Source organism: Schistocerca cancellata, chromosome 1, assembly GCF_023864275.1.
Source record: "Schistocerca cancellata isolate TAMUIC-IGC-003103 chromosome 1, iqSchCanc2.1, whole genome shotgun sequence".
Taxonomy (NCBI): Eukaryota; Metazoa; Arthropoda; class Insecta; order Orthoptera; family Acrididae; genus Schistocerca; species Schistocerca cancellata.
In genome coordinates, this window is record NC_064626.1 from 1,287,291,969 (window position 1) to 1,287,315,705 (window position 23,737).

At 38.7% G+C, this 23,737-nt stretch overlaps 1 protein-coding gene across 6 annotated transcripts in view; it reads right to left on the bottom strand.

The window, feature by feature from the left end:
• Positions 1 to 1,493: 1,493 nt before the first annotated feature.
• Positions 1,494 to 23,737, bottom strand: part of LOC126095120 (lysosomal alpha-mannosidase-like) — a 292,752-nt gene continuing 270,508 nt past the window's right edge. For all 6 annotated transcript variants that reach the window (XM_049909857.1, XM_049909838.1, XM_049909864.1 and 3 more), the window contains 2 exons: positions 6,936 to 7,085; positions 1,494 to 1,745 (listed from right to left, as the gene is read on the bottom strand). In XM_049909857.1, the coding sequence (XP_049765814.1) occupies positions 1,545 to 1,745; positions 6,936 to 7,085 (351 nt within the window). In that variant the 3' untranslated portion in view covers positions 1,494 to 1,544. The remainder of the gene's footprint in view (positions 1,746 to 6,935; positions 7,086 to 23,737) is intronic.

Sequence of the window (23,737 nt, forward strand, 5' to 3'; positions counted from 1 at the left end):
CACACAGCAACAGAACGTACCAGCATGATTTCAAACACTTTGTTACAGGAAATTTTCAAAATGCCCTCCGTTAGCGAGGATACGTGCATCCACCCTCCGTCACATGGAATCCCTGATGCGCTGATGCAGCCCTGGAGAATGGCGTATTGTATCACAGCCATCCACAATACGAGCACAAAGAGTCTCTACATTTGGTACCGGGGTTGCGTAGACAAGAGCTTTCAAATGCCCCCATAAATGAAAGTCAAGAGGTTTGAGGTCAGGAGAGCGTGGAGGCCATGGAATTGGTCCGCCTCTACCAATCCATCGGTCACCGAATCTGTTGTTGAGAAGCGTACGAACACTTCGACTGAAATGTGCAGGAGCTCCATCGTGCATGAACCACATGTTGTGTCATCCTTGTAAAGGCACATTTTCTAGCAGCACAGGTAGAGTATCCCGTATGAAATCATGACAACGTGCTCCATTGAGCGTAGGTGGAAGAACATGGGGCCCAATCAAGATATCACCAATGCCTGCCCAAACATTCACAGAAAATCTGTGTTGACGACGTGATTGCACAATTGTGTGCGGATTCTCGTCAGTCCACACATTTTGATTGTGAAAATTTACAATTTGATCATGTTGGAATGAAGCCTCATCCACAAAGAGAACATTTGCACTGAAATGAGGATTGACACATTGTTGGATGAACCATTCGCAGAAGTGTACCCGTGGAGGCCAATCAGCTGCTGATAGTGCCTGCACATGCTGTACACGGTACGGAAACAACTGGTTCTCCTGTAGCACTCTCCATACAGTGACGTGGTCAATGTTACCTTGTACAGCAGCAACTTCTCTGACGCTGACATTAGGGTTATCGTCAACTGCACGAAGAATTGCCTCGTCCATTTCAGGTGTCCTCATCGTTCTAGGTCTTCCCCAGTCACGAGTCATAGGCTGGAATGTTCCGTGCTACCTAAGACGCCGATCAATTGCTTTGAACGTCTTCCTGTCGGGACACCTACATTCTGGAAATCTGTCTCGATACAAACGTACCGCGCCACGGCTATTGTCCCATGCTAATCCATACATCAAATGGGCATCTGCCAACTCCACATTTGTAAACATTGCACTGACTGCAAAACCACGTTCGTGATGAACACTAACCTGTTGATGCTACGTACTGATGTGCTTGATGCTAGTACTGTAGAGCAATGAGTCGCATGTCAACACAAGCACCGAAGTCAACATTACCTTCCTTCAATTGGGCCAACTGGTGGTGAATCGAGGAAGTACAGCACATACTGACGAAACTAAAATGAGCTCTAACATGGAAATTAAGCGTTTCCGGACACATGTGCACATAACATCTTTTGTTTATTTGTGTGTGAGGAATGTTTCCTGAAAGTGTGGCCGTACCTTTTTGTAACACCCTGTATATTGGGAAGGAGATGAATAAACTCACAATGTATATTCATAAAGCATTATTTATTCAGAAATTAATTCTTTTACATTTTATTTTGACCCTAGAAGATGCGAAAAATCAAATATTTGCTAATATCTTACCGAGTTACTTCAACAACAAATGTTCTGATTTGCATAGGTTTAAGAGAGATATTAGGAATATCATTAGGGACCTCCCAGCTGTCCATACTAATGCCTGATGTGTCTGTCCAGCTGAGCCTGTCATATTCCCCAAGCCACTGATTTGCAGCCAGTGTTGTTTCACGTATGGACTTCACAACAAATGGCGTAAACAGCTCCTGGTATTCAAGAAGACTGTATTACATTCATGTTTAGTAAAGCAATGCATTGAAAAATTTTGCTAATTAACCTAAGGTCATTTTAATATTTCCAAAATGAAAGTAAAAAATTAATGCTAATAATATTTTTAGATTGGAAGAGCAAAAGCAGGATCAACTGCAATCAGGTTAAGAAGCATAAATTTAAAAATGTAGTTGAACGCTGAGTTTTGTAACTTTATGAAATTCCTTCATCTGGATAAGGGAAGGGGGTTATATATACACATGAATGCTGAAGGAAAGCAAGAGATAATCCAAATCTTAATGAGAAGAGACACTACATACAGGCCTCACTTTGGTCCTCCCTCTTGTTTCCTCCCCAATTTGATGTTAGCCCCCTTCATCATCATCATCATCAGCCAATTCAATCATTAGATGATGTGGCCTCTTCGAGTCGTGGATTCAGGTAGGCTTTCAGCAGTCTTCTCCAAGTGGGACGGTCTTGGGCAGTTCTCTGCCAGGTGTTACCAGCGATCTTCTTGATGTCTTTGTCCCATCTGTCTGGTGGTCTTCCTCTAGGCCTCCGGTGCTCTCTCGGACTCCACTCCAGTACTAGCTTCGTCCACCTGTTGTCTTTTCTTCTTGCGACGTGGCCAGCCCACTGCCATTTCAAGGAACCTACTCTCTCTAAGATGTCATTAACCTTCGTCACAGACCGGATGTCATCTGCCCTTTTCCTGTCCTTTCTTGTATAGCCCAGCATTGATCTCTCCATGGCTCTCTGTGCTGTCCTAAGTTTCCCTTTTGTGAATGAGTTCAGTGTCCATGTCTCGCATCCGTACGTCATCACAGGAAGAATGCATTGATCAAATACTGCTTTCTTCAGATTTACTGGCATTTTTGATCTGAATACTTTTGAATTCTTCCCAAATGCTTGCCAACCAAGCTTGATGCGTTGATAGATTTCTGGTCTTATGTCTCCCTTCATATTTATAATCTGGCCAAGGTAGACATATTCACTGACCTCTTCTAGTAGACTGTCCTTGACTTTCACATCTCCAGCTGGGACCCATTTGTTGGATATTACTTTTGTTTTGGAAAGGTTCAAGTTCAAGCCAACCAGCTGACATTCTGATGCAAGATCTGTAACTAAGTTTTGGAGCTCTGCGAAGTCTTTGGCCAGTAAGGCAATATCATCAGCAAATCTCAAGTTGGTAAGCCTTCTTCCATTAATTCTGATTCCCTTACCTTCCCAGCTCAGCTTTGACATAGCCATTTCCAATACAGCAGAGAACAGTTTTGGGGAGATGGGATCGCCTTGCTTGACACCCCTCATGATGCGGAATTCTTGAGTTGATTCGCCGATGTTAACATAAGCTGAAGAATTCTCGTAGATTTTCCTGAGCACTTCAATGTATGCTGCTCCCACTCCTTGCTCACTCAAAGCTTGGAGGACAGCTACATGGCTAATGGAGTCAAATGCCTTTTCAAAGTCAACAAAGGCAATGCAGAGAGGCAGTTGGTATTCATTCGCTCTGCTTATCACTTCACTAACGGTCAGAATGTGGTCAATAGTGCTAAAATTGCTTCGGAATCCAGCTTGTTCTATAGGTTGGGCAAAGTCTAGGGTGGAACTAATTCGATTTAACAAGATCTTTGTAAAAATTTTGTACAAAATTGAGAGCAAGCTGATAGGACGGTAGTTTTTAATATTGTGAATACTTCCTTTCTTGTGTATCAAAATAATCTTAGCCTTGTTCCACGATAGTGGGATTGAAGCATAGTGCAGGCAGGAAGTAAATACTTTTGCCAAGTGATTTATTGTTACCTCTCCTGCCAGTTTGAGGATGTCAACGCTGAGCTCATCATCACCTGGCACTGTTCTCTTCTTCATGCTATCTAGAGCACACTTGACTTCCGATGGGAGTATATCTGGAACACTAGGTATATCATTTAAATTAGATACACTCAAATTTTCCCCTGTATTGCTATACAAATTGCTATAAAAGTCTCTGATGAACTTCAAAACCGCCTCCTTTTCAGTGATTCGACTGTCATTTCCATCGAGTGCGATAATCTGCTTTTTACCGATTGTGAGTTTGCGTTTGGCTGACTTTAAACTTGTCTTGTTCTCCAAGCTTGCTCGTAAGGTGTCTTCAGTGAATTTCTGTATGTCAGTTTTCATTTCTCTTCGCACTGCCTTACATAGTTCGGAGTACGCCACCATATCACGATCGGTTTGGATTTTCATTTCTCTCCTCTGTTGTAAAAGGGTTTCAGTTTTGGCACTGAATTTCTTTGGTTGTTTATTTTTTTGGCATAGGCCACCGACTTCTTGTGCACTTGAAACAATCATTTCCGCCAAATCACAATCTTTAGTTACGTGGAACTTGCTTTGGAGGACTTCATGGAATTTCGAGGAATGTTCTTCCAGGTTTTTGAGGTTGATTACCCTTCTCTTCCCTTTCATAAGTTTACTCCTTTCATTTCTTACATTGAGTTCGACCCTTGCTCTCACAAGACGGTGATCACTGCCAGTGTTGAACTGATTTAGCACTGATACGTCTTTTACAATCTGCGGAATATTTGACAGAATAAAGTCTATCTCATTTTTGACACTGAAATTTGGGCTCCTCCAAGTCCATTTTCGGTCAGGGTGCTTCTTAAAGAACGTATTCATGATGGACAAACTGGTGTACTCAGCGAACTGGACTAATCTCTCACCTCTATCGTTTCGGTCGTCAATCCCATAGTTGCCCACCACTGTGTCGCCTTGTTTCTTGGTGCCAACTTTTGCATTGAAATCGCCAATGACCATCTGGAAGTGACAATCACTACCTTTTTTACAGGTGTTATCCAGACTTTCATAAAAGGATTCAATTTCTTCGTCAGGGTGACTTGAGGTGGGAGCGTACACCTGAACAATCTGTATTTTATACCTATTTGACACCTTCAGGACCATTCGAGCTGTCCTGCTGGAAGTTCCTTCTAAGACAGATACTCTATCAGCAATATTCTTGTTGATTAAGAACCCAACTCCATTGAGTTTTCCTTCTGGGTCGCCACAAAAGTAAAACAAGTTGCCAGAGCGCAAACGGAGACAGTCTTCCCCTTTTCGGCGAACTTCGCTTAAACCAACAATACTCCAGTTTATTTTTGTAAGCTCTTTCTTGATCTCTTCTAGTCTGTCGTTGCCTATTAGAGAGCAACAGTTATATGTACAGACGTGAAGAGTCTGTATCTTCTTCTCAGCACCACTTGGTGTTTGGGACATCAAAGTTGCTCCCACCCGGAGATCCGACTGTGGGGCTATTACTCCGGAAAATTTAACATTAATGTCACACAACATAACTCGAAGGTGAGAAGCATAATCGCCACGCTTGCTTCAGAATGGATTGGCGATATAATTTCCAGGCCGCCCCTGACATGGGGTACAGACACCTTTGGTAGGCCGCTCCACTAGAGTACAGACGCCACCACACTGCTAGTTTTGGTCCACCCCGGGTATTTCATTTCCCCGGTGCCCCCCATATCTGGGAGGCTTTCCCCTATCCGCCACCTGGGGAGGCGCCCGATGGGGGACTAGCAACCCCCCTTATGCAACTGTATTTTATTTCACCGTCTCTCTCTTCCCTTACTTATTCTTGTGCCTCTTCTTGCCTCTTTTCTCTTATATTCTTGTCTTTTTTGCATTTGTTTTTTTTTTCTTTTCTTCTTCTTCTCATTTCTCAAATATTTATTTCCTTTGCATTTCTTTTTCTTATACCTCATATATTTCAGATCCAGAATCTAGAATGGCTTTCTGTTTCCTTCAACAACTGTTTTGAAATAGTCTGCACCTTGATATGGGATTTTATGATACTTAGAAAAACTTATGATTCAACTGTATTTTTATTAATTTACATACTTATCTACATTCATCTGTTAGAATTGCATCCATTAAAATAATTTACAAGTAAATTATGAACACAGCATTTCAAGAACTATGTTAGCACTGGAACTTGAGATGCATAATTAATTTATGTAAAATTTTATCTCCATACAGTCACACTTTACTAGCTGCTATTAAGTACACTTACTGCCAATATTATGCAAATCCAGGTGAAATGTCACTTGGCGATGTTAAAATCCTACCAGTGTATGTATGCTAGACATAATTACATTAACCTGTTTTGAAATTTTATGAGGTGTTGATGCTAATCCACCATCATTTAAAAGCAATATGAGATATGTTTCTCAAAATCGTGTGCGTCAAGTAATCTGGCATGAAAATGGTGTCTGTGTAAAATCACAAAAAGACTGAATGAAGAGAATACACTCTAATGCTGAATGTAATGAAGGAGTCTTGTCCAACACAGTTTGTCACTTGTTAGACTAGACTATACTACTTTTTCTGAAGAATTTCATTTTCAGACTAGTTTATTCCTGAATTTTCCACATTAAAAGAAATATTGTAATGTCATTAGTCTAATGTTATAATTTCTGAATTTCAGATTTCCATCATGATCTATGAATTGTCTCAAGCACACACTGTGCCTATGGAAATGGAAGACAAGGCGAACATTTGTATTATTAGTAAAAAACTTATCAAACATCATTACCACAAACTATGTAGTGTAATAGTTAAAATAAAATGTGTCTGATAACATCTTTCCACTTGTCCATGATCCAGCAGGTATAGAAATAATAGAGCCCTGAACAGCATAAATGGGAGCCAGCACATAATTTATTGCATCTCAAATCAAAAAATAAGTAATAAAATATTTCATTTGTTGCCACTAGTCAGCATAGTGTACATTATGAGACCTAACAATGAAAAAGTATGCTTTAGTCTTATTACAAAATAAAAGGTGACAAAGCCTTAATTGAGTGCTGTGATGTACCCATTTATAGCAAGATAAATTATTGAATATGTGGATCCTCTTCATACATAGCCTCATTTTACTAGAGGATAAAATTAGAGATAACATAGGCTGAAAATTATGCAGGTACATTGGAAGGCAGAAAAGAAGAGAAATAAAAACAGAGGCCTTCTCAGATATTGCAAATGTGAAGCTGAATGGAAGATTGGGAGTATCAGGTACTGTTGATACCTTGAAATCATCTCATAGCAGTAACAAAGGTAACAAACAAATATGTTTTTACATGTTGTATAAAATGAGATTTACTTGTATAGAGGGAATACTAACTTCATTTTTTGAGTGTACATACCTCCAAATTCACTACAGCTGCATCTGAAAGGACAAGATCTTCATTCTTTTCAAATATATGTTCCAGACGCAGTAGCACTGTATTATTCTTCCATGGTTCCAGTGTTAGAATGTGGACATTTTGTGGGATGTTTTGAAAGATTCCTGAGAACTAGAGTAGAAAGCTCAAATGAGTGAAATAAAAGCATTTCTGCCATTTTAATTCTGGTGAAACATAGTGTACACACACCATTAATTATTTCTATTTTTTCAGAAAGTACAGCATTGTAAATATATAACCAGATATTGAAGAGAATGAATTCAAGGGTAAAGCTGATTTTTGCCATAATAACACAACAATATTTCACCATAACAATGTTTATCAACTTCACGTGGACCACATGGGACTGCATAATTGTGGCTGCAGTTCTTCTGGAAAGGTAACTGTGCATCTTCCAGCATTTTAGCAATGACACTGTTGCAGAAAGTAAATGAATATGTGATCCACAGCTCCTGCTGCAAAAATGATGGAATGCACTTTTACGAGTACGTTAACAACCAGCCTTGTTACTCATTGTTGCTAGAATTGACTGATTTGGCGAGTTCTGAATCTACTTTGTTACCATTATTCCATTTCAAGCTTTTCAGTGAAGTATGTTACTCTTAAGAGGGATATTTCAAGACCGTTCACACTCATTAACAAGTGTCACAATTATGCACACTTAATTTATGATTTGACTATGGGATTCACAACTACAAGTACTGGTATTTTATGAAACACAAAATAAAATCAATTATCATTGGTTTGTTCCATCTTAAGCTTACTGCAACTGAGTATGGTTCAGCAGACAAGTCTCACTTTGATTTATAAAGTCGACAGAAGATAAATAAAAGTGAGACATGACAGGCTTCCACTGCTGGTGTCATTTTGAATAACATAATTTTGGTTATTGAGCCACAGCATTGTAAACTACTAAAAAAACTAAGTTGTTGAGCTTTGAGAGACTTGCTGTGGTCCCCCTCAGGGTGGTTCACTGTTGTGGACTGGTGGATGTCTTCCTTTATGTACGATCATTTTCATATATCACATATATGAGACATCATTGGGCAATTTGAAGAGTTCTTATTGAGGGAAGAGCTGTATCGTACCCTGATGCCTGATTGGAAGGCAGCTCTAATATGTTATTGGTAGAAGACAGCATATTAGCTGGCTGTTGTTTGTGCTACTCTGGTAAGTGAATCGTAGGCAATCTCTCATTGGTGATTGGAAGGCAATAGCAAATCGACAGCTTGTATCTCGGGGGCAGTGTTTGAGTGCAGTAAGGTATGAGCCTGCACAACTGTTCTCATGTAGCTGCTGTTTATACTGTTCAAGCCAGATTAAGTGGTGCTGCTGGCTGGTGAACACATGCAGTCTGCCAGGCTGGAATAACTGGCAGCCAGGCTGTAGGTAATTTGTAGCCATCTTCTCTGCTCAAGTTGCTAGCACATGTAATTAATTCAATAGCCTCTCTTATATCCGCAGTTGCAAGTGAGCACGCATGGTTCTCTAAAACTTATAGCATGGCCATGTTCCTGGTGGTGTTCTGTTACAGCTGATTTGTTGTTCTGTCCCAGGCGAATGTAATGCTCAGGCTCCAAAATGTGAATGCTGATGGGTCTCCCAGTTTCACCAACATAGACTTCGCCACAATCGCACCAAAGTTTGTAGACACCTGCAGTCATGGGACCCTTAGTGGGCCTCAATAAATCTTAGATCTTATGGCCACTCTGAAACATACGCAAGAGGCATCGGTGTCTGTGTAGACAAGGTTCTCCATTGTGCAGGAGTCAGATCTGTATTTCGTAATGGCTGCAAGACTTAAGACTTGTTGAGGCTCACTAAGGATCCTGTGAATACTTTCAACATTGCAGCTGTCTATGAACTTTGGTGTGAATGTGGCGAAGTCTGTGTTGGTGAAAGCGAGAGACTCATTAATACTCTTGTTTCGGAGCATGAATGTTACGTATAATGAATGGAACAACAAGTCAGTTGTAGCAGAATACCACCAGGAATATCGACATCCTATCAGTTTTGAAGAACCTCATGTACTTGCAGAGGATGCAGCAACAGAGAATAAGAGAGGCAACTGAAACAGTTAGACACCCTAACTACATGAACAGGGATGATGACTATAAGTTGCCTAAACCCTGCCAGCCAGCACTTCCAGCCCAGCTGGCTGCATGTGTTTGCCAGCCAACAGCAACAATCAACCCAAGTTTAACAGTATAAACAGCAGCAATGAGAGAACTGCCATACAGCCTCAACACCTCACTGCAGGCAAACACTACATCTACATCTACATTTATACTCCGCAAGCCACCCAACGGTTTGTGGCGGAGGGCACTTTACGTGCCACTGTCATTACCTCCCTTTCCTGTTCCAGTCGCGTATGGTTCGCGGGAAGAACGACTGTCTGAAAGCCTCTGTGCGCGCTCTAATCTCTCTAATTTTACATTCGTGATCTCCTCGGGAGGTATAAGTAGGGGGAAGCAATATATTCGATACCTCATCCATCACCCCAGTTTGCTATTGCCTTCCAATTACCAACAAGAGATTTCCTACCAATCAGTTATCAGAGTGGAACAGGCAACAGCCAGTTGATACCAATCTCCTTACTAGAGTTGCCTCTAGGGTAGCACAGGCAAGAACAGTTTCTTCAAACTGCCCAATGACACCAGCTAACTGAAAATATTAGTATATGAAGGAAGACATTCGTTAGCATACAGCAATGAAGCTCCCTGAAGAGGGCCACAGCAAGTCAGTCAAAATATTGGCGGTGTAGCTGTTTTAGTAGTTTACAATGACACAGCCAAATACCCAAAATTATTTTGTTCAAAAAGTGAAACAAGCCTGGTGAAAAATACTCCTTAATTTCAATAAGTTTAAAATGGTATCTTTCAGGTTTTCTTAGCAAAACTAATGGCTTCTAATTTTTTTTTTTTTTTGTTTTTTGTTTTTTTTTGTCAAGTTAATGCAGTCATATTCATCCCACAGTGTTTCAGTAACCTCTGTAGTTGTTTCCATCAAGTTTTCTTCATCAGATGTAGAAGGCACATTACACTGCTCCCTGTTTGGAGTCCAACCAAACTGTAAATGGGACACACTGTGCTATAGCAGTGATTACAGCAATATGGAGTGTGTAAAGTACAAAGTTTGTTTGTATTCCAAACAAATAAGCAACAAAAGCAGTACTCATTTCTCACTGGAGAAATTTACATGTGCCTACTGTTCACTATGTGCTATTGTTCATTCACCTATAGCATCCTTCAGGCAATCTGTAGTGTGTTCCAAGATGGCCGCCGAGTAAGTGACGCCAGAAACCACTTCCAGAAAGTTAAGTGATTTAGACAGGAATATAATTTAGTTTAACGCCGACAACAAATTAAATACGTGCATTAGTGTATCGTTTACTCTTGCCGTTAAAGGTTTGACTTTTCTTTGCGTATTTTTTCAGAAAACACGAAAAGATCGTAACTTCGCGAAGTCGCGCTTAGGCTTAAATTTTGTAAACGTGTTTGTTTCTTGTTTCACGGTAATTTAACTAGTTTCTCGGTAACAAATAAGTAAACTACCGTAAATAGCGTATAAATTCATTGTTTTAATACAGATTTCAGAAAAACAGCGTAATTTTATATCAGAAACTTGCCTATATACATTTGTTTATAGGCCTAATTCTCGTAACGTTTTTCGAGAATCAAAGTTAAAGTATATCGTTTAATAGTCCTTTTTTTCATTCCATCGAGTGAAATATATAATAAATAGCGTATACCTTCGTTGTTTTAATACAGATCTCAGAAAAACAGCGGAATTTTAAATCAAAAACTTGCTTATATACATTTGTGAATAGGCTTAATTCTTGTAACGTCTTTTTTGATTTTCGGTAATTTAATTGATTTATTCTAGCTAAAGTATTATTTTTGCCATGAGTGAGAAGTGCCTGACTTGCCGTAGAATTGTTAGTTCCGGAGTTTGGTGTGATGGATGCAGTAGTTTTTTTCACTGGGGGGACTGCAGTGGCGTGGGTGTTGGGAAAGTGGATCAGGCTCATCAGTGGTTATGTAGGATTTGCAGCAGAGATAGGAAGATAGTGGAACAGGAGGGGAAAATTGCTGCCCTTCAGGCTGAGCTAGATCAGGCTAGGGAAGATCTGGACAGGTTAAGGAGGGAGAAGGGCAAAGAGAGGTGGGAAGTGGCAACAGGTAGCAGAAGGAACAGGCCTAGAACTAAGTCTGACAGTTTTGTGGTGAATGTCAAAAATAAGTTTGACCTGTTGCTTCAGTTAGAAACTGATGAGCCTCAAACAGAGGTAGGTGTAGATAGGACACAACAAACTTTCAATAGGAAATTGAAAAAGAATGTAGGAAAGTCATCGAAAAGGAAGAAAGTTTTGTTGTTAGGCAGTTCTCATGCCAGAGGTGTAGGCCAACTTCTGCAGGAGGAATTAGGACCAGAATACCAGGTCACAAATTTTTTCAAACCAAGTGCTAGTCTGGATCAGGTGACAGAGGATTTAGGTTCACTCTCTAAAGGATTTACCAGGGAAGACACCGTGGTTATTGTGGGAGGGCCAGGGAACAGCATCGACAGAGATCCTGGGTACAGTATAGAGTGCGACCTGGTAAAGATTGCGTCGGCATCGAGACACACCAATGTTGAATTTGTATCTGTCCTGAGACGCCATGACCGGCCTCATTTGGACTCTTCTGTTGGGAGAGTTAATTTGGAGTTGGAACGGCTGCTTGGGTCAGGTGCGGGGGCTCATATTGGTGTGGTTCCTGTTGATTATCTCAGTAGGTGGGACTATACCAGGCACGGCCTACATCTCAACAGGAAAGGGAAGGGGAAACTGGCTGGGGTAATAGCAGGAAATTTAAGGGGGGGAGGCACTGCCATGAATGGTAAAATACCAGTGGTTACAGGTGTTGGAGCAGCACCTTTTTTAGGATAGGTAAGACAGAAAGATGTCAAGTTCTACGACAGGTCAGGATTGAAACAAATCTTCAGTTTAGGAAAGAAATTAAACAGTACAATTCTAGCACATTAGATCACCAATCACAGCTACCAATTATAAATTTTCACCAATCACCAGAAATTTTATCTCCACCAAGTTGTATCTCAGTCCTAGGTAATTGCATTGATGAATTAAAGTCACCCAACCCAGTTGACATAATCTGCCTCTCTGAACACCATGTGACCACTGGTATAGGAACTAGGCCTAAGCACAATGAGAAACTCAGACAGGAGAGTACTGCAAATGTTACAATAAGGAAAGGGTCTCATAAAAGTATAATTAAAAATAATGTAAGTATATTTCATCAAAATATTGGGAGTTTAAAGAATAAAGTAGATGAGCTTCTGGTTTGTTTAGAAGATTTAGAAGCTGAGAATGAAATAGATATACTATGCCTGTCTGAGCATCACATTGTTACTGATATAGATAAGGTAAATGTAAGTGGTTATAAGCTCTCTGCACATGTAATGAGAGAAAATATGGAGAAAGGAGGAGTTGCCATATATGTCAAAAGTTATCATTGTGCGAAAAGTATAGAAACAAAAAAGTTTTGTGTAGAGAAACATATAGAAGCATGTGCCTGTGAGCTTAAATTAAATAAAGGCACATTTATAATTGTAACTGTATATAGGTCCCCATCAGGAAATTTTCATCTATTTCTGAAAAATTTGGACTCCTTGTTGTGCTATCTGTCAGACAGGGGGAAGCAAATTATTATTTGTGGGGACTTCAATGTAGATTCTCTGAAAGAGGGTAATAGGAAAAATGACCTTGAAGTATTACTCGGTTCTTTCAATTTGACACCCGTTATTGATTTTCCTACTCGGGTGGTAAAGGATAGCAGCTCACTGATAGATAACTTCTTTGTAGACCAAGATAAGTTTAACCAGATAAATGCTCAGCCTGTTGAGAATGGTCTTTCTGATCATGGTGCACAGCTAGTTACAATATATGACATAGCTCCATTCAGCAATACTAAACAGTCCTCCAAAGTAGTACGTTCAGTCAACGATTTAACAATTGCAAATTTCAGGGAAAGCCTACAGCAGTTAGACTGGGATGAGGTGTACCATGAACCTGATGCCAATTTAAAATATAATTTATTTCATGACATTTTTGTAAATGCATTTGAAAACTGCTTCCCCAAGAAAATAGTTAAATTTACCCGTAAGAAACCTTGTAACAAACCATGGCTTACTAAGGGTATAAAAATATCTTGTAACCGGAAAAGGGAAATGTATCTTACAGCAAGAAAGAGTAGTGACCCAGAAACTATCAAAAATTATAAAAACTACTGTGTTATATTAAGAAAAGTTATTAAAAAATCCAGGAGTATGTGTATCATGTCTGAAATCAGCAACTCTGATAATAAAATTAAAACAATTTGGAATATTATTAAAAGAGAAACAGGTCAACCAAGAGCAGAGGAAGACAGTATTACCATCAAATTGAATGAAAGCTTTACGAACAAAAAGTCAGAAGTTGAAAATATTTTTAATAATCATTTTATAAATGTTGTGGATATAGTAGGATCCAGGTGTTCATTAGAAGATGCTAGGCTGTTAATGGAAGAGGCCATACCTATGCAATTTGATACAATTGAAATCTCACCCACTTCTCCCTCTGAAATTAAGAAAATAATAAACTTGCTTAAAAGCAAAAACTCACATGGAATTGATGGCATTTCCAGCAAAATACTAAAAGCTTGTTCTCAACAGATAAGTAAGATTCTCAGCCACCTGTGTAATAGCTCTCTGGAACAGGGCATTTTCCCTGATAGACTGAAATATGCTATTGTTATACCTTTGCATAAAAAGGGGGATAGATCTGATGTCAACAATTACCGTCCAATCTCCCTTCTAACAGCTTTATCCAAAATTTTTGAGAAAGTAATGTATTCAAGAGTAGCTTCACATATCTGTAAAAATGAAGTACTAACAAAATGTCAGTTTGGTTTCCAGAAAGGTTTTTCAACAGAAAATGCCATATATGCTTTCACCAGTCAAATTTTGAATGATCTGAATAACCGAAAACTACCCATTGGGATTTTTTGTGATCTCTCAAAGGCTTTTGATTGTGTAAATCATGAAATTCTGCTAGACAAGCTCAAGTATTGTGGCATGAGTGGGACAGTGCACAAATGGTTTAATTCGTACCTAACTGGAAGAGTGCAGAAAGTTGAAATAAGTAGTTCTCGTAACATGCAAAGATCAGCACATTCCTCAAACTGGGGAACTATCAAGAATGGGGTTCCACAAGGGTCAGTCTTGGGTCCTTTATTGTTCTTATTATATATTAATGACTTGCCATTCTATATTCATGAAGAGGCAAAGTTAGTTCTCTTTGCTGATGATACAAGTATAGTAATCACACCTGAGAAACAAGAATTATCTGATGAAATTGTCAATACTGTCTTTCAGAAAATTACTAAGTGGTTCCTTGTAAACGGACTCTCACTGAATTTTGATAAGACACAGTACATACAGTTCCGTACAGTGAATGGTATGACGCCATTAATAAATATAGACCTTAATCAGAAGCATATAGCTAAGGTAGAATATTCCAAATTTTTAGGTATGTCCATTGATGAGAGATTAAACTGGAAGAAACACATTGATGATCTGCTGAAACGTTTGAGTTCAGCTACTTATGCAATAAGGGTCATTGCAAATTTTGGTGATAAACATCTTAGTAAATTAGCTTACTACGCCTATTTTCACTCATTGCTTTCATATGGCATCATATTTTGGGGTAATTCATCACTGAGGAATAAAGTATTTATTGCACAAAAGCGTGTAATCAGAATAATAGCTGGAGTCCACCCAAGATCATCCTGCAGACATTTATTTAAGGATCTAGGGATATTCACAGTAGCTTCTCAGTATATATACTCTCTTATGAAATTTGTGATTAACAACCAAACCCAATTCAAAAGTAATAGCAGTGTGCATAACTACAATACTAGGAGAAAGGACGATCTTCACTATTCAAGATTAAATCTAACTTTGGCACAGAAAGGGGTGAATTATACTGGCACTAAAGTCTTCGGTCACTTACCAAATAGTATCAAAAGTCTGACAGATAACCAACAAGTATTTAAGAAGAAATTAAAAGAATTTCTGAATGACAACTCCTTCTACTCCATAGAGGAATTTTTAGATATAAATTAGGAAAAAAAAATATTAAAAAATAAAAAAAATAAAAAAAATAAAAATAAAAATAAAAAATAAAGAAAATAAAAAAAACACACAAAAGAATAAAGTTGTCATATTAACTTAAGTATGTTGTTAAATTAACCTAATTATGTCATGTATTGGAAAATTCGACTCGTTCCACATCATTACGAAATATCGTATTCATGATCCAAGGAACTAGGATTAATCTAATCTAATCTAATCTAATCTAATCTAATCTGTAGCTTCACCTACAAAATGGATGACCCTTGTTCACAAAAGATATCCAAATGAGCTGAGCAGTATTTCACGGACAGGAGTGTACTTGTGTTGTCCTCTGGAACACCTGACCTATTAATGGACATCTCTGTCCCTAGGACCCGGCTCCAACTAATATCCAAGCATTGCCAGAGGTGGCTGAGTCGACATGCAGCTCGATGGCTTCCCAACACTTCCAGTGTCTTGTGGAGTCAATGACACAATGAGCACTTACTGGTCTTTGGCAGAATGCAGCACGAATGATCAGAGGTGTTTGACTCATGGGATAGCATCACACAAATGCCGAAAAACCTGCCCTGGGGACATTGGAGGACAGACATCATCTATTCCCAGAGGGTCTATTTAAAGTTTCAAGAAACAGTATTAAGTGAGAAATAAAAAAATATGCTACAGTGACCTGGGTATAACTTTTGTAAGAGATATGTAGACAAGCTGTGATTCCTCCTGTACTGCATATGCAAATGGAATAGGAAGAAACCTTAATAGTCAGTACAATCAAAAATACCCTAGTCTATGCACTTCACTGTGGATTGCAGGATAATTGGTACAGATCTTTGCATCTTTGATTACATGAGCGATCAAAATGTTTTCTTGTGAATAATTTATGTCTTATGTAGCTTTTCTGTGAACTAATATTCATATTTTTTTGACCACCAGACTGCACAGATACTGACAGAAGCTAAAATTCATGTCAGCAAGCAAAAAGAAATAATATGATGGCAATGTTAAAGATCTCAAGAGGATCAAAATTTTGTGACACTTTCAGTGAATCTACATTATATTTTTATTATTGCTTCAATGACACATGCCCAGAAATTACCTTTGCAGTAAATAACTGCAAAAAGATATAAAAATGTAACTGGATAAATCATGAAGTGGAAACAGCAAGAAGAAAACTTAACCTTCATGGTGGAATGCAATTGGCCAAGTGACCTATCTGTGGACTGCCATCTTTGAGGTTCACGACAGATAGTGCACGGACCTTCAGTTCATTGCAAACTTTTGAATTGGAGTGATTGTGTGTTTATGTGTAGCGATATCAAGCTGATCATTAAAGTGCTTATCTCTACACATGGAATCTTAGCGTATTCATTTCAGCCATCATACCTACTCCCTCCCCCCCTCCCCCCTGCATAATGCTGCCACAAGAGGGGGGGAGGGGGGCTCTGTGGTGGCCTGCAATTGGCCGAGTGATCTATCTTTGGACAGTGTAATGGATCTGGGAGATGTTATTTTTTTTTTACTGTTTTGCCGATACCAAATTGTGAATGTTTTCTTATATTTTTGTCAGGATTTATTATAATTTGTCTTATTATATGTTAATTTACTCTGTTTTTGAGAGTAAAAGTATATTGATTACTACACTCCTGGAAATTGAAATAAGAACACCGTGAATTCATTGTCCCAGGAAGGGGAAACTTTATTGACACATTCCTGGGGTCAGATACATCACATGATCACACTGACAGAACCACAGGCACATAGACACAGGCAACAGAGCATGCACAATGTCGGCACTAGTACAGTGTATATCCACCTTTCGCAGCAATGCAGGCTGCTATTCTCCCATGGAGACGATCGTAGAGATGCTGGATGTAGTCCTGTGGAACGGCTTGCCACGCCATTTCCACCTGGCGCCTCAGTTGGACCAGCGTTCGTGCTGGACGTGCAGACCGCGTGAGACGACGCTTCATCCAGTCCCAAACATGCTCAATGGGGGACAGATCCGGAGATCTTGCTGGCCAGGGTAGTTGACTTACACCTTCTAGAGCACGTTGGGTGGCACGGGATACATGCGGACGTGCATTGTCCTGTTGGAACAGCAAGTTCCCTTGCCGGTCTAGGAATGGTAGAACGATCGGTTCGATGACGATTTGGATGTACCGTGCACTATTCAGTGTCCCCTCGACGATCACCAGTGGTGTACGGCCAGTGTAGGAGATCGCTCCCCACACCATGATGCCGGGTGTTGGCCCTGTGTGCCTCGGTCGTATGCAGTCCTGATTGTGGCGCTCACCTGCACGGCGCCAAACACACATACGACCATCATTGGCACCAAGGCAGAAGCGACTCTCATCGCTGAAGACGACACGTCTCCATTCGTCCCTCCATTCATGCCTGTCGCGACACCACTGGAGGCGGGCTGCACGATGTTGGGGCATGAGCGGAAGACGGCCTAACGGTGTGCGGGACCGTAGCCCAGTTTCATGGAGTCGGTTGCGAATGGTCCTCGCTGATACCCCAGGAGCATCAGTGTCCCTAATTTGCTTGGAAGTGGCGGTGCGGTCCCCTACGGCACTGCGTAGGATCCTACGGTCTTGGCGTGCATCCGTGCGTCGTTGCGGTCCGGTCCCAGGTCGACGGGCACGTGCACCTTCCGCCGACCACTGGCGACAACATCGATGTACTGTGGAGACCTCACGCCCCACGTGTTGAGCAATTCGGCGGTACGTCCACCCGGCCTCCCGCATGCCCACTATACGCCCTCGCTCAAAGTCCGTCAACTGCACATACGGTTCACGTCCACGCTGTCGCGGCATGCTCCCAGTGTTAAAGACTGCGATGGAGCTCCGTATGCCACAGAAAACTGGCTGACACTTACGGCGGCGGTGCACAAATGCTGCGCAGCTAGCGCTATTCGACGGCCAACACCGCGGTTCCTGGTGTGTCCGCTGTGCCGTGCGTGTGATCATTGCTTGTACAGCCCTCTCGCAGTGTCCGGAGCAAGTATGGTGGGTCTGACACACCGGTGTCAATGTGTTCTTTTTTCCATTTCCTGGAGTGTATTAGAAAATGTATCGGAGAATAGCAAAGAGACTGATTACAAGTGGAAACTTGTGAATTGTGTAAAATATCTATGACGTTGGAGTCGTCTTTGACTATAGTCAGTTGGCAGTTAACTCTAGGTGTGTGTTGACGGAAGAACAATGTGAAGGTTGCCGTCATAAATAATTTTGAATTATGTTACTATTATTTTTGTATTAACTAAAAAGAAGAAACTACATTTGAAGAAACTGTATTTGAAACAACAAAATGAGAGAAACATGTTGAACCACGTCAATTCTGCAACCGACAAAGATGCATTGTGGAATCATACTTAGACAACTGAAGCCAAGACTAATATCACCGTGTAAACGTCTAACGGAAAAGGTACTGTCACGAAATAAAAAATAGTGAGCGTATTTTCAACTGTGTCTCAGCCGGAAAACATATTTCAACTGGGGACTGTAGCCGGGATGCCGTATTACAATTGTGGGTGTCAGCCGGGATATTGTGTTCACGAGATCTTCAACAGTGCTACGAGGAAGAAAATTTTTGTGTGTTAATACCAGTTTCTTCAGAATGTGTGTTACAGTATTTGTGTTCATCGGCAAGTAAAAGTTTTGGAGAAGAAATGTTTCGGCAAAAAATATAATTTTCGACAGAAGAAAATACTTCAAGAATTTTGGTCAACAATCACATGGATGGAAAACGTGGTTTTGCAACAGTAGAAGAGTGTTCCAGATAAGTCACGAAACCCTCGTATTTTGTTAAAACAATATTTTTATCTTGTTTTGTATTGTTGTGTATAAATTTTTGTTCTTCACAATGACTTATGAGATTTTCGAGAGTATTGTGCCTAAAGTAGAAAGTAGTAATTTAATAGACTTCGAACATCAGGGCAGGTCAAATGAAAGAGAAGGAACCGATAAGTTTGATTTAAAAAGTTTTCTTGTAAATTTCACGAAAGAAATTAGACAAACACTTGACGACAATAAGACTTACTGGGATGAAAAAATTGATAACATTTTGTTGCAAGTCCAAGCAGTCAATACCCAAGTGGGTGATCTTTCGAACAGAGTTGGCAATGCTGAGGAAAAAATTGAATCTGTGGAAGCAAAAGTAAATGAAATTGATGCTAAATTGAGCGGTGAAACTAATACTGTAAAAAATGAGTTACTGGCAGATAGGGAAATAAATTTAATTGATTTTAATGAGATAAAAGGGGAAATTAAAAATTTGGATGAGAATACAAAAGTTTTAGTAAAAAATGTAGAACAAAAAACTGACAATCGTTTGGTTACTCTAGAAGAAAAAGTAGAATGCAATGATTTAGAAAACAAAAAATCTGTCAAAGAACTTAGCGAAAAAATTGAAAATTTTGACATTGAATTTCAAAGCAAAAATTACAATGTCAACACATGCAATCTTGTATCTAATATTCCAGTGAAGTACTTTTCGGTAGATGGACCCTTACATCCCATTGATTTTATGCAGTATTGTAAGGATTGTTTTTTACCTCACTCACCAGATGATATGAAAATTAAATTTGTGAAAAAATTCTTGGAAGGGGAAGCTTTGACTTGGGCAAACCAGATTGTAACTGTGGGGATGACCTTTTCAGAATTTGAATCAAAATTTCTGGAAAAATTTTGGGATGATCTTAAACAAACTAGAATCAAAAGTGAATTTTTGAATGGGCGAAACTATAGAGAATCAGATGGGAGCATGAAACAATTTTGCAAAAGTGAACTTCAAAAACTTATTCATTTAACAAAACCTTTGGATGACTTGATCAAAACTGATACCTTAAAGAGAAGATTGCCATCAGCAATGCAGTTGAGTTTAGTTCATTGTCCTGATAGTAATGTAGAGCAGTTTCTCAATTATATTGATAAGTTGGATAGGGTAACAACACGAACACACAGTGGGTTTACCCAGAAAGGTAATGGTCAAAATTGGGGAAATGACAACTTTCAAAAAAGGGAACAAAACAATTATCATGGTGTCAGTCAAAATTCAGGGGGATATAACAATTTTGAAAAGAAGGACCATAATTTTTATCCAAAACAAAAACAACATTTTCGCGTTAATAATCAACAAAATAGAGAACACTTTAGGGATCAAAATCACAGAAATTTTGATAGAGATCAGTACAACAGAAACTACCAACAGTCAGGTAATGTTTGGCATAGAAATGGGAACAGAAATGTTTATCAGAGACATTGGCAGAACCACAATCAGCAGTTCAAACAGGAACCAGTTGTAATTCAGGAAACAAAAAACGAGTAGACGCCCCCTTGAAGGTCCGCATGGTTGAGGCAGAAGGTGAGCATAATGAAAGGACCAATGGATGTGACTATCATAAACCCAAACATGACAGTTCCAAACCTAAGCTATCACATGAGGTTATTAGTTGTTACTTATTGAAGAAATTTCAAGAGGAAAATAATGATGATATTGATAAAGATAAAATTTTCAGTACACAAGAACATACAGTATATAAAAGTAATTGTGATTCATTTAATTTAACAGAGTTTTACACTTGGGCAGAAAAGAACAACACTTTGTCAGATGATGTAATTTGTAGTAGTTCAGAGACGTGTGAGTATGAAGGAGAGAATGCATGCTGTGAGAATGAAAATATTGGTGAAAGGGATCTGGTAACTTTAGAAAGGAGAAATAATATTTTGGGGGATAATTTGAATGTGTATGACCTGAATATGTGTAATGATAATAATGTTGATGATAAATTTTATTATGATGGTAATGGTATTGATGATGATGTTGAGGAAAGGTATTTCATTAGTTTAAATAGGGAGTTGGGTATACACATGGTTGAAAATGGATTAAATAGTGAGAATATTATAGAAATTCCCAGGGATGTTACCAGGATGAATAAAGCTCACAAGCTGGATGTATGTGAAAGTGTGAATTTTGATGTTGTTGGTAAAGAATCTGACTACACAAATAACGATGACACATGTATAACTTCTAACCTAAGTGAAACTTTTACAGATACTAATGATACACACACATTTCTTATGAATATATGGCTGAACAGTGAAACTATTTCTTTTGACAAGAACTTTAGAAAGATGCTTATTAATGTATGTGAAACTGTATGTCCTGAGTGGTGGAAAAAGATGAGATATTTTATTTTTGAAAAGCTGAAGGATAAGTACTTCAATAGTATACAATGTGATTTGGATGAAAATTCTTGGCTATTTGAGATAATAGAGAGTACTCATGACAATTTTGTGTCTTGTGCAAATTTTATAACTATGACAAATAATATATGAATATAATAGAGGGAAACATTCCACGTGGGAAAAATATATTTAAAAAGAAAGATGATGAGACTTACCCAACAAAAGCGCTGGCAGGTTGATAGACACACAAATAAACACAAACATACACACAAAACTCTAGCTTTCGCAACAAACGGTTGCCTCGTCAGGAAAGAGGGAAGGAGAAGGAAAGACAAAAGGATATGGGTTTTAAGGGAGAGGGTAAGGAGTCATTCCAATCCCGGGAGCGGAAAGTCTTTCCGCGGTCACCACTGTGGATATTATGTGGTGAAGAACCATAATAACACAGTTTTAGAGTCAAAATGAACATTTATTTCGGCACTGGACAGAGCGAATACAGAAGTGGATGTCGAACATGGCATGAGAGAACAAAGACAGCAAGCAAAAAGCCAAAGAGAATAATCAGAGAAGTGTCACTTCACGTCAGAGGATGCCACATGTTTATGTATTTACTTTTAGTTTCTAATACCAGATCTTTGTAATAATCATGATAGTTCTTAAAGTATACCTTTACTCTGTTATTATTGCTATTCTTTAGCATTGCACATTGGAAAAGTTGTGGAAGTAGGTACAATGGTTTAAATGAATACAATGAATATGCTAAGATTCTACATCTAAAGATAAGCACCTTAATGATCAGCTTGATATCGCTACACGTAAACACACAGTCACTCCAATTCAAAAGTTCGCAACGAACTGAAGGTCCTCACACTGCCCGTCGCAAACCTCAAAGGTGGCTGTTGAAATACGGCATCCCGGCTACAGTCCCCAGTTGAAATATGTTTTCCGGCTGAGACACAGTTGAAAATATGCTCACTATTTTTTATTTACTTAAATTTGCCATATTTCGTGACAGTACCTTTTCCGTTAGACATTTACACGGCGATATTAGTCTTGGCTTCAGTTGTCTAAGTATGATTCCACAATGCATCTTTGTCGGTTGCAGAATTGACATGGTTCAACATGTTTCTCTCATTTTGGTGTTTCAAATACAGTTTCTTCAAATGTAGTTTCTTCTTTTTAGTTAATACAAAAATAATAGTAACATAATTCAAAATTATTTATGACGGTGACCTTCACATTGTTCTTCCGTCAACACACACCTAGAGTTAACTGCCGACTGACTATAGTCAAAGACGACTCCAACGTCAAAGATATTTTACACAATTCACAAGTTTCCACTTGTAATCAGTCTCTTTGCTATTCTTCGATACATTTTCTAATAGTAATCAATATACTTTTACTCTCAAAAACAGAAGTAAATTAACATATAATAAGACAAATTATAATAAATCCTGACAAAAATATAAGAAAACATTCACAATTTGGTATCGGCAAAGTAAAAAAAAATAACATCTCCCAGATCCATTACAACTGCTCCCCAGGGCTTTTGTTGTTATGGACATATACAACAAAATCCCGACCACACTCAGTAATGGATCTGTATTACACAATTAGTACATTAATGATGCAGTCTGATAACCTCTTCCAAATTTGGACTCTTTGAATCTGTGGGCTTGTTACTGGCTGTTTTTGCAATGATACTTCCTCATCAATCCCATACACAAAAAATTCAAGTAAAGAAATTATTTGACATGACAAATATACATGGTATAAAACTTACATGAGAAATATTCTAACATACAGCATACAGATTGAAAATAATAGAAAGGTAAAACTCATTAACTAGAATAAGATTCAAATTTTTTTTTAAATATTAATGTTAACTTATTTTATGCTTACATATTGTACAGTAAAAATGATACTGGACATATATAGTGTAATGTGTTTTTCTCTATATCTGCCTTTTATATATATTATTTTTTTTAACTTCTGATTTTTTTAATTTTTTTATATTTTTTTTTATTAGTCATGGTTTTTTTTGTTTTTGTATATTTTTTTGCTTATGATTTTCTTTTTAATTTTTTTTTACTCGTGTTTTTTTGTATTTTTTTTCTTATGATTTTCTTCTTTTAGTACAGCTAAAGATACATCAGTATTATCTAAATTTTCTGCAATTATTTATGTACACTTTCCTCTCTACTACAATATTACTACAAGTCACATTCTTGTGAAGAGTACTTTTGCTCCCCACAACATCAGTATAAACAACAATAAACTGCTCATATATCATGAGGCTTTATCTAAAATTGCTTTTGAAACTTATACCTTTGCATGCATGTCCTCACATGCATGCCTTCACCCACAGGGAAGACTTAGCTTCCAAAAATTAGAAAAATTCAGAAA